Source organism: Corvus hawaiiensis, chromosome 6 (assembly GCF_020740725.1).
Source record: "Corvus hawaiiensis isolate bCorHaw1 chromosome 6, bCorHaw1.pri.cur, whole genome shotgun sequence".
In the NCBI taxonomy this organism is placed as follows: domain Eukaryota; kingdom Metazoa; phylum Chordata; class Aves; order Passeriformes; family Corvidae; genus Corvus; species Corvus hawaiiensis.
Window position 1 is genome coordinate 15,629,356 of NC_063218.1, and position 12,073 is coordinate 15,641,428.

Sequence of the window (12,073 nt, forward strand, 5' to 3'; positions counted from 1 at the left end):
GTGGTACTCTGTCACAACACTCCTATTTACCTACAGTGACTTCCACTGTAGAGAAAAAACACAGACATCATAACCGATTTGGTGTTTTTTTCTAACAGCAGTCACTAATTTGACACTTCTAAGGCAAAACTATGGTAAGCTTTCAGAAATAACAAAGATAATGTAGTGTAGAGTTCCACTAAATTAACTATTTTGTGGCTATACAATGCAGAACATTCACTAATGCTTCCAATTTCTGGGTCATCGGGTTGCATTAAACTAAATCAAGATGATTTTACCAAACACTGTAATCCAAGGTTCCTGTGTGCAATTAAGTACTCACTATATTCATAGAGCAACCAACCAGCAAGCATGCAAGAGACACGTGTGGGTTTTCTAATAATGTGGTTTTATTACATTTTTGTGAAACTGCAGAGCCTGAGGAAAGTGAAAAATTTCCTGTAGTCACAATTTGCTTTAGCAGATATACAAAACACTCTGGTAAGACCACAAATGCAAGAGCAGTATCTTTGCTTCAGTTTTAAATGAGGCTTTTCCGTTTCAATGAAAAAAACCACTATTGGACTTCAAGTTAACATTTTTCTCACTTTGCCTTGTCCAAACCCTTAACTATAGCTCTAACTCAAAATACTTCTAAAAGCTAGGCAATATCTTCTATATTCAGGATTATTCCATTTCATAAACTCTTCTCTTTTAAACGAGACAAAATGCTAGAACTTGCTTGCTGTCATTAAACATACTATTAATTTCTATTTAATGCTTCAAACCATTATATTTGGTAAAAATGTTTCTTATTTTCCTGTGGTGCAGTTTTTCTGTGAGTGTCATTGGTTTTATCATTTCTTCTTCATTGTTTGTCCAGTGATATTTTAAGTCTTGTTAAGACTCAAACAACGCATGTTCCAGTTGTACATTATCAAAACAGAAAACCATGTAGCTGCTTATGATAGAACATTCCCTGAGGATTAATTACTGTTCTGATAAATGTATCAAGCATGGAAAAGTGTGCACTTAGTGGATAAGGCAACATTTTCGCTCAGTACATTGACAATCTACATAATGGAGTATATATGACCTTAGGTTCAATTGCTTTTTTGTTGTTCAGCTTCTCACTGATAGCTACAACAATGAACCTGAGTAATAACTAAACTGTTATTTGTACACCATGGCTTTCATCCAGGAATCTTACAAACTTTTAAAAAGTGTACACATACTGTTCTCTTTTCTACACAGCTACAGCCATACATGCCAAAGGAAAATACCTAATACAGAATGAACAGTATCTTAGATGGAAAGCTCCTAACTTGGAGTTTTCCATCTTAGTTGTCTACTGCCTCCCCTCACAGTCATGCTCTCAAAAGGCACTACCAGGAATATTTAAGATTTTACTCATAAGTTATGTGTCTAAACTTGTGCACTAGGAAAGATATGACTGTACAGACGTTTTAAGTGATGCATCAATACCAGGTATCTTCTCAACATGAGAAAAAAATGTCCAAGTCCCAAAATCACATCAAAATACTTTTCTGAGCAACACTTGCAGCAGGTTCCCATAATCTGTGTCTTTACTGTGAATGTAAAACTCAGCATTATTAAAAGGTACTGAATCATGATCACTACTTGATTAACCAAACTACATTAAAACTGTTGACATGCCTGAAACTTGACACTGATTTCATCTTTACTTCCAAACTACTTGTGGGAAGCACAACTTTGTCCTGTTTTCACTTGTCCCTAAAGGAAGATACAGTGTCATTGTTACCTTTGTGAAGGCTCGGTAGCACAAACCACACAGTTCCACCAGGTAGGCCAGAGTGAAGACAGCATTCTGAATCACAAAACTCAGTAATTTTGAAAAAGGTTCCAGAAGACTCTGCAATGACATGTGTTACAGAAATCAATAACTCGTTGCCCAAAAAAGCAAAGAAGCATTCCAACTCTGAAAACCTGAATGGAACAGCATTATTTTTGGCTCAGAGGCTATCTGCCTGGGATTTACACTGTTTTGGTCAAACAGCTGTATCATATGCCTTCATGCTTCTGTCAGAAATTAGAAACAAAAAGGTAGAAAATAGTTTCACTTATGACATGGTGTTTATAAGAGATTCTGCATAGTTTATGCAGGAAAACCTCACTGACTTCAGTGGAATTGTACTGAAAAAAGTCTAAGGAAGCTCATTACCCTTTTTTAAAAAAGAAAAAAATAGACGAGAAAAAAAAAAAGGAGAACATCAAATCTTTAAGAAGACATACATTCACACCCACACAAGAATGTAATTCTACCCCCACTTTACTGTAACCTAGATTCCAAAGCTCTTATCATTCTCCAAACAGTATTGGACTGCACAATTTTATGCTTATATATAACACTTTCCTAGCCAGGGGATAAGAACACATTCATACAGTAGCACAGGCTGGCTAAATCCGAGGCAACAGAATTTTGTCTTCTTGGAACTTACCCTGGTGGCACTAGTGGTAGGTATCTTCAACAAGCAAATCATGATTCTTAAACTGGAGTCTAAAGAACACTGAACATATTTGAAAGCAGAAAAGAAAAAGGAAATAAGTTAGTATCTTTCTGTGCACACATCTTGCTTATAGTGGTAGCAGCTATGAATAAGTTATAGGAGAAGTCTGAAAAAATGATGATTGATTTTTAATTACTTTCTCTAAACTGGCTTATTCTTGAACACAATCATACCCAATCACACCCCTTCAGGGGTAACATACACAGCATAGGTACGCATCATCTACCTAATTTTGTATTTCTGTGCTTGTCCTGGTCTCTGATATTTTCCCTCACATCTCAAGACAACTCACAACATCTAACATTGGAATATGCCCTGGCAGCAGCTGTTTCAGATTCCTTAAGCTGTTCCTTATGATGTAATCTTTATTTCGAATAAATCATACAGGTTACAGCACTGAATGGACTTTTCAGGATCAGTCCACTGTCTTGCCTCACCCCTGCTGTAAACATCTAGAATATGAAAGTGTCCCCTATGACCCTAAAGAAGAGAACGGGAGATTGAAAGCTCAGGAGCAAGCAATTGCTTTTCTTGTATCACTAATAATTCCTCCCATGAATAAAAGGCAAATCAGAGTAAACACTCCACCTAAAGGTTCCGTGAATGGCGGATATGCAGTTGGAATCACTAAGATCCAATTAATTTCTTTTTATTTATTTCAGTTATACAAGATGCAGCAGATTGGGGTGACTAGTACACAGAGGGAATGGTTATTGCCTGTTTGACTTAGTAAGTGCTGAAGGATAATGTCACAATTTACCAAAATCTGAAGAGGTTTCAAGATCTGACTACTGCATAATAGAGCCAAGGAATTTAGTATTGTTCATGTAGCTGGGTAGTGACACCCAATTTAAAAGACAATTTTATCAGTCACAGATTTAGATTTTGGATCCCTCAGCCCATACTGAACAACACTGCTTTGTATAGAAGAAATTACCACTGGGCTTATTCACACCATAGGAAATAGAGTAAGGGCATCAGAACTCCATGTTTACTGGAAAGACTCAAAAGTTTTTATTATGTTTGCTGAAACGATATCTGGAAATATACACACCAGGAGATAAGATCCTGCTGTATCTCCTCTGAGCTCTCAGAAATCAGAGCCCAAAGCTTCTGGATTCAGTTTCCTTTACAATATTCTATTACAATCAGGACTACAACCTGGTCAGCCAAACAGGGTAGGCCCAGTTCCCAGTAGTCTCAGTTGTTTCTGCCTGTCTGACTACTGTGTACTTTTAGCAAATTAATTAGGTGGTGCTGCTCTTCTTGAGAGTTTTATTTAGTTTTAACAGTTAAAACTAAATTTAGATAGATTTTCATGGTTTAAATACTGACTCTCTCAAACGCAGTATTCTAATCTGACAGGGCGTAGAAAGCAGATAGGAAAAATGCCAAGAAAGAAGTGACAAGTACCCCTTTCAGAGTTGCTGTTGTTATCCACGGAAAACATAATTAATAGGATGGATCAGAGATACAATAAATCACAAGAATAATTCACACGAACCCACTCTGATTGGTTATCCACAATTTTCCCACTGTTTCAATGCATCCTGACCAATGGCAATATAGCTTGCTTCAGATGTCCATACATCATACCTTAAGAGGCAAAACACATGGGAGTTTAGTAAGGAAGGTCTGAAACTGATTACTAATTGTGGTCCAGAGGTTGCTGGGCGAATCCATTGGCAAGGCTTCCATGAAGGTAGCAATGTTTTCCAAACAGCGTAGCATTGCACCCCCTGCTGGCAAATTCTTTTTGTTGTTTAAACCCTGGGAAACAAAGCGATAACTGTGAACAATCACACCTGTGCAGAAGTGGTCCCTTACACAGTATTTGAAAGTGCTGAAGTTAATTTGTTGAGAGGAAATACTGCGTATTTTCTCTATGATGCTAATGATAGTGTTGTGCTGGGAAGCCGAACTGAGTATGTGATAGTTAGTCCAGCAGTTCCTAAAGTACTGACCAAAAGATTTTGAGCCAAAATGTTATATAAGCAGGGTCCTAACTCATAATCTGCTTAGACTGGCATGGCAGTAGAAAAAGCAAAACTCAAAGTATTCAGCAGCAGATTGCTCATGTTTTCCTTTAGACAGTTTTAAAGATATGTTCACTAATGTTCAGTAGACCGTGTGTGCTTTCGTGGCTTCTGTCCTAGAGTGAGGCCTGAAAAGACATGAGCAGTTTTAAAGTGATGTCAACATCTTGTATGAAGCAATTGCCATGTTCTTGGAAAAGCAGGGTACATGCAAGTGACTAGTTCTAGCAGGAGGAAAAATGGTACAGTAGAAATAAGCCAACTGCATAGAAGGCAGTCAAAGGCAGGCAATAGAGTTTTGGAATACTTAAGAGAAACTGTCATCAGATAAAATGAAGAGGGGGAACTGAGATGTATAAGCAGAAATGTTCCTGAAAACAAAAAATAGAAAGGAATGGGACACACTACTTGTGGTGAGGACAGCCTAATTATTTCCAAGGAGGACAAAACAAAAATTCACAGCGTTTTTGATGAAACAAGTTTGAACTCAAATGAGGAAAAATGATCCTGATAATGCTAATAAAATTAGCATCATTAACATAGTCAATTGTCAACATACCTCTAACAGCTGGCTCAGAGCAGCGATGGAACTCAGCTCACTGAAGTCCATCAGAGACATGGCTAAAGTCCGTAAAAAGCTTCCATCTGAAATTTGAATGACATTTTTGCACTGGCTGTTCATACAGAGGAAACCAAGGGTCAAAAATGAATTCAGGTATTGCACATTACCTTTAATAATGCTCTGGAAGAGCTGAGGGAAGATGCCATTGGGAGCCAGCTGATGGAACACACAACGGAGGAACTGCTTGGCCACACCTGCAGCATTTCCAGGGATCATCATGCTGAAATGAAGGGAAAAGAAGAGAAGAAAAAAAATTGCACTGCAGATGAAACACTTGTCAAAGCTGACTACACGGAGAAAATAAAGATGATGCTATTCTTTTTAATTATGGAAGTGTTCAGTTATGAGTGAGATAGTCAAAAACAGAACTGTCCTGATCCTGAAAAAAAGTTTGTTGATTTTATGACTTCAGCTCAACTATGAAGAGATAAAAAAGTTACATACACATACTTAAAGTATTTGCCCCAATAAATAGTTGTATTTTTTCTGATTCTCCACGTATTTTTATTTGTGAATCATCTGAATTTGAAATATAATCCTGCTCTCACCTTGTGTATTCCAGTGACACAGAATAAGGTTCTTGGCTTTATCATAAAACACATGAACAACAGGTAAACAAAAACATTACAATATCCATTTGCCTCTTGCAGTTTCCTTCAAGAGATGAAGTACTCCCTAATCACTCATAAATGAATGCTTTCATTTTAAAAGCCTAAGTATTATCTATTTACTCATAAACTGCACATCTTAACGTGCTTTACAGCTTCTCAAAATGAATTTATCCTATTCAGCATCTGATTTACATAATGAGGCAACACTACCAGGGATTCTCCATGGCCAAGGATGATTCACTTGATTGGAGATAGTTTATCAAGACAAATACTGAACACAGAATCAGTTAGAAAAAGCTGCACTGAAATTGCAAAGGCAAGACAGCATCTGAATCCAATTTTTTCCAGGTTTAACATATATGAATATGGGCTCCTGTTCATCTCCAGAAAACACAGGATATTTGAAATAAGCGGAAAAGGCAGGTTTTTTCTTTTACTCAGAAATTTTAAATAACATTTTTAAAAACTTAAATTTATTTGATTACAGGGTCAGGGAAGATGATGGTTTAGATTGATTGTTTCTTTTTTTATCAAGGTATCCTTTGCTACCATACCTTTCTGCTTGATTAGAAAAACTGGTACTTGATGCCAACCTGGAATAAAAATTAAAAAGAAATTGAAGCTCATATGCTTTTTTTTGTGTGTTTCACTTTTTAAGTAAGCCAATAAAGTACCATTTTAAACAAATAATAAACAACAATTTTAGAGAACATTTAAAATGTTACCATAAGGATCTTCTGAAGAGCACCTAAATTCAGAAAAACCATGTTTGCATGACGTAAACTCTATTCTCACTCTATTCTAAACTCTTGCAGTCTCAACTGCTCTAAAGACAAATCTTGCCTCCCTCTAGTAGCACAAAGATAATGAAGTAATGTTTTTGCCCTACAGCACATCATGGATAACTAAGTTTTTTTAGAGGGAAAAAAAGTTTTCCAGAAGCTGCCTACAGACTGAATTGTTTCTGATTAACGCAGCAACACAGACTAAGCAAAAATTCTTTGCTTGGCAGTCTAAAGTGAGGCTTCTAGTTCCAGATTTTGGCACCTAAATAACTAGCCTAATTTCAAAAACACTAATTACCTACTAGCTCTTCCAAAGTCAAATGAGAAATGGTGTGTTCTCAAAAATTAGGTCATTTATTTTAGTACCTAAATATAGACTTTAAAGCCAAATACGAGCACTCATGGTGAAAATACTGAACACAATCTTAAAGTAAAATCATGGTACTTCAATATGCAGGACATGTAAATGAATAGAATCAGGGCTTGGAATATCAAAGCAAAACATCCTTAATACCAAAAGCCACCAAAAAGCTGTACACTGTAAAGCCATTATAAGGATGGACACTGGAAGCATCTCTTTCTAATATACAAAATACCACCAAATTTTTACTTTAATTTGCTGCAAATCAATATTTCAGATGTTATAAATTGATAAATCTAAGTGAAAATTTCATAGAGCTATGCTATTTTGTATCTAATCTTCAATGCTTTTCTTTGATTCATGATCCTTTTATCCTGTTGCTCATCCTTGGTCACCCCCTGTTCTGAAGACAGTTTAATCAACACCATAAAATCCAAAAAGGACCCTAAGGCAGCTCAGTCAAATGCAACAGCATGAACCAAAATTACAATGATTTTAATGAATTATGCATGACAAACTGGGAACACAGCATACTTCCAACAATGCAATAATCTCAAACTTGATGGTGCAGGGGATTAAAGATCATGTTATTCTCAGTTGTTCTAGCATAAATCAGAAAAACACATTAAGAGTTCCCAACTCCACTATTAAGAGGAATCCACACTAAAATACAACATATTATTTCTGGTGTGCAAAGCTAATTCCGGGTGAGAAAGGTCTGAAGCTACCATCAAGCAATACAGACCTTTATTCTGGAATAACTGTAGCATCACCTTACATTAAGGCATGCAAGGATTTCTGCAGAACACGAGACCAATCACATGCTCAATGGACTTGATACCTGTTTTCAAAAATCTGTTGAAGTACAGAAACACAACAACGTAAAATCTTTTTTCTAAAAGAAATCAAAGTCTAATGTTTTTCTCTCCTTTTGAATGTGATAATGCAAGCATGGCTTTTGTGACAAACAAAACACTAGGTTTCTAACTTTGGAAAAACTTCACAAGACATGAACTACAGTAAACACTTGGGAACATCTGAAACTTCCTGAAATGTGCAGTTTGTATATATTTATCATTACTACCCTAAATATTTTATTACACAAATGCCATGAACCCTCATCATCACCTCCACTTTGCAGACCACAAAGCAGAACAGGAAATGGATGTATTCAAATCTGTATACGTTAGGAACAGAAGTTAAGCTTTTCACAGCTCCTCACTAACTCAAGTCTAAATCTAACTTTCAAACACAGCTTTAATGCTTGGAAAGCTAAATCTCACTGGAAATCAGTTAAATAAGAATCAGCAAGTCAAAAATCTTGATTCAGGAACCAGATCATAAACTTAAATGCATGTCAGAGTCTTCGAAACGGTTCAATCTTTAATTGTCAGTAACTTGAATCCAGAATTTTTTTCCCTTCTGAAAATCACAATAGGTGCTTATCTGTGCCTGTGGGTACCCAAATAACTTTTGAAAATATTTCTGTGTGTTTTTTAGGTATTCTGAAAGACCTTGGACTTCCTAACTCCTTATTTCTTATTCTATGGATGAAAGAAAGTAGTAGCTCTTTCTGTAAGAACAAAAAAGGAAGAAGTCTAATTGATTTTCACTTCTGCTGTTAGATGGGTAATTGGAGGTAGTGATACGGCACTGCGTGATGAAAGACAGAGCAAGGTATATATATGAGGCACCTGACTGCCTCTCTGCTTATATATACTACTTATTTTGCATATTTTCAAAGTAGTTCCTTTGTGGGGAGCCCAGAACTGGACCTAGAATTCGCCAGAAATTGCAACCAGCAGGAACAAGACAGGACATTTACCAGGAATACCCCACGTTGCACTGTTACCTGTTGCTCTAAAACAATCAGCTGTCTCACTCTAAAGATGCAGCATTTCCCCCTCAAAACACAGAAAAAGGTAGCCCACTTATCCTTTGATAATTCATTTTCCAAATGATTCACTTTCTGTGGCTGTAGTACTGCTGTATTTACAAGAGTCACACAGAATGGCCAGCAGCCGTCTAGATCAGAAATTTTGCCTCCATCAGAGTTAATTAGCAGTCCCAGCAGGGAACTGCAGCCTTGCAATTAATGGAAATGGAGGACTTGAAGAGCTGCTGTGTTTAAATGGAATTGGGAGGTAGTGGAGAAAGAGGGCTGTGAGAGCCATGCCCCTGCAGAAGCCACAGTCAAGCAATTTGAACTTCAGTCACCAAAAAGAATGTGGAGGAAGAGAGCTGGACATCGTTTCTGCATGTCTAGAGCTGCTCAGAAACTTATTCTGGAACACCCCATCACATCCATCCCACCTCTGAGGCAAGAAGTTCAGGAAGTGGCCAAGACAGCAAGCACACGTAATTCAGTAGTAATGATACACTTTAATTATCCCATGCACACTGGGTAAAAGTAACAAGAGAAAAATAACGGACAGCAAATGTTCAAGACTTTCTCAGAGACAATTTCATGCAGCAGCTGGTTTGGAAGCCCTCATAAGGCGATGTAAATTTTTACCTAGCATGTAAAATATGGTTGAAAAGCCTGAAGAGCCTCAGGTATGCTAATGAATGATCATACCTAGGAGTCAACAGTCCTCCAGGAGCAAAGTTGAGAACAGCTGACCACATTTGTGCACAACTTCTATAGCAGGAACCACATAAAAGTGAAAAATTCTGTCAAAGCAGCAACAAGGGGAAGCCAAGAGAATTCAATTTTTGTAAGAGGCACAGAAGCTGTTTAAGAGCATTACACTGGAAACACAGGGCCAAAGTACTCCAGTTGTTAAGAAAAAAGAGACTTCAAGAGAGCAGAAGAAAATAAAGTGAGGGAGGTTATTAGAAAAAAGAAGGCTTCTTTCAAAAAGGTGAGGTCCTGTCTCAAATGGAAAGTAGAAAAGAGCATAAATTCTGACAAATAGTATGCAAAAAACACATGAAGGCAGGCCAAAAAACACCAGTTCAAGGAGCAACTACCAGGAGGAATAAAAACTAACAGAAATTTTTTCTTCACATAAAAAAAGATGAAGAAGCACACCAATTGCTGCACCAATTGCTGTTCAGATAATAAACTGGGTAGTAAATAAAAAGGGTACTGTAGAAAATCTGAATTTACTCTTTACATCACTGCTTACAGTGGGACAAGCTGAGGAGATTCCTGAGCTGGAATTTCCCTTTGGAGAGTAAAAGGGGAGAACATCAAAGGAGCTGCCAAAAATTGAACTGACAGTGGAAGAAGTTACATAAGAAATTCATAAAACGATGAGTAACAAAGACGCAAGACAGAACCAGATGTTATTCACTTAAGAGTTCTAAAATACACACCTTTGTATACTGAAGTTTATATAAACCCAACTCCAGGCACAAAATTCTTTCAATTTCATTGGAGAAAAGGAAGTCCTGAATTTACCTTCCTACAGACTGCATGATGTCCAACAGCAGAGGAGCAGCCAAGTCTGGACTGAGGTGAATGAAGGTTGAGAGCACAACTATGGCCAGGCCTAGTGTTTCTTCATCATATTCTTCAAGAACAGCCCCACAGTCATGGCACCTGCAAGGAACAGTTTTTAAACCTGATGTTAACAGATATAAAACAGAGCATTACCATACATAGATCTGTGTATAATTATGTCTTTTAAAAGTATTATTACTTACTTCATTCTATTCCACATTTATGTAGAAAGATAATATAATTGTGATCTTTCTATAATTAGTAACAGCCCATAGCTTTCAAACATTAATAAAACTTCTCACTGGCTACACTGGCTGTTTCTTTAGTGACAAATGAAAGAGGGCCACAGGGCATGACTTGTTTTGAGTCCTTCATTGGTAATTGTATTCCAGCTCCCTCACTGTATTGGAGTGCTTCAGTTTGCACTATCCAAGAGAAGTCTGCAGCAGTGAAGACTGGCCCTCAGCAGTGTGAGCACATGCCAATTTGTGCAGCTTGGGCTGAGTCCCAGCACTCTTCTATTTAGCACCATAGACACAAACAATGACACTCACAGATGATCTTAAAGAGATGGAACAATTTCACATTGCCCTTCCTGTCAGTCATGAATTATGAATAACAAATTATACAATTAGAAAACAATGATCTGATTGGTTCCCACAGCAGTTACAGCCATTAAGAAATAAATGAAAAGACCTCTCAGGAGCACAGAACCTTAGATTTCAGAAAAGTCTCCCTTCCCAGGGCAGATTTGCTGCTGAGTCACTTATCCTTCCTGAAATGCTCAAAGACAACTGATGAAGGTCTGAAAGGGCTCCAAAATGTCTAATTATAAAGGGGATGTCAGATTTGGGAGAGATGAGACAGGCTTTCACAACCTATGAAAAAGGCAAACCAATGTGGGAAATTGGCTTATCTCAGCCTAGTAGGAAGGCTTGCTTAATTTGATCAATCAGCTGCTAATGACTCCAGCAGATTGTGAGATTTTAACTTAATGGAATTGAGCAGGCAATTTTCTTGCCTTTTTTACTGAACATAAAGAAAATATGCCAACAAAGTCATGGAAGTCAAGCTCAGCTGGTCTGTATGTTAATAGGCAGTGCTTGAGCTTTGGTGAAATGGCCAAGGGAAGTGCCACAGACCAGACTAACTTCTGGGATGCTTCACTTTGTAACACAACAAGGTCCACTAGCAGTGACAGCCTGCACAATGGCCCTGTCTTTCTCCAGTGGTCATCCTTGCATGTCTGTCTACTGGACTGAGCACACACAGGAACTTGTGGTTTCTCATCCTAAGTTTTGAACAAACCAAGGCATGGCTCCCTGCTGACTGCTTTACTTCTCTATTAAATGAGTACTCTTCTGTTTAACACTCCCTTTACAGGCATTTTAACCAAACAGTACAGGTTTGCAAAAGCTTTGAGGATCAGTGAGTATCAGGATTAAAAATGCTATGTAGATTACACATGACACATCAACAGCTACTGATTTCAACAGAAACCCAAAGGAATTTTTAAGTAGAACTTTTTTTCCCCCTAAGACAAAAGAGGTTTCTGATGGATCACAAGGAACCCCTGATTTAAAATAAGATGGAAAGTGCTTCCCCTGCCCTCTGTGCACACACAATAGCCTGAGTCATCATTTCACCTGTGCACAATCATCCAGGCCCTACTGAATTGAAAA

General features: G+C 37.6%; 1 protein-coding gene across 13 annotated transcripts in view; it reads right to left on the reverse strand.

Moving 5' to 3' along the window:
• UNC79 (unc-79 homolog, NALCN channel complex subunit) overlaps positions 1 to 12,073 on the reverse strand; it is a 107,529-nt gene that overhangs the window by 26,157 nt on the left and 69,299 nt on the right. For all 13 annotated transcript variants that reach the window (XM_048307079.1, XM_048307069.1, XM_048307068.1 and 10 more), the window contains 7 exons: positions 10,350 to 10,490; positions 6,352 to 6,390; positions 5,294 to 5,406; positions 5,124 to 5,209; positions 4,125 to 4,298; positions 2,460 to 2,528; positions 1,763 to 1,873 (listed from right to left, as the gene is read on the reverse strand). In XM_048307079.1, the coding sequence (XP_048163036.1) occupies positions 1,763 to 1,873; positions 2,460 to 2,528; positions 4,125 to 4,298; positions 5,124 to 5,209; positions 5,294 to 5,406; positions 6,352 to 6,390; positions 10,350 to 10,490 (733 nt within the window). The remainder of the gene's footprint in view (positions 1 to 1,762; positions 1,874 to 2,459; positions 2,529 to 4,124; positions 4,299 to 5,123; positions 5,210 to 5,293; positions 5,407 to 6,351; positions 6,391 to 10,349; positions 10,491 to 12,073) is intronic.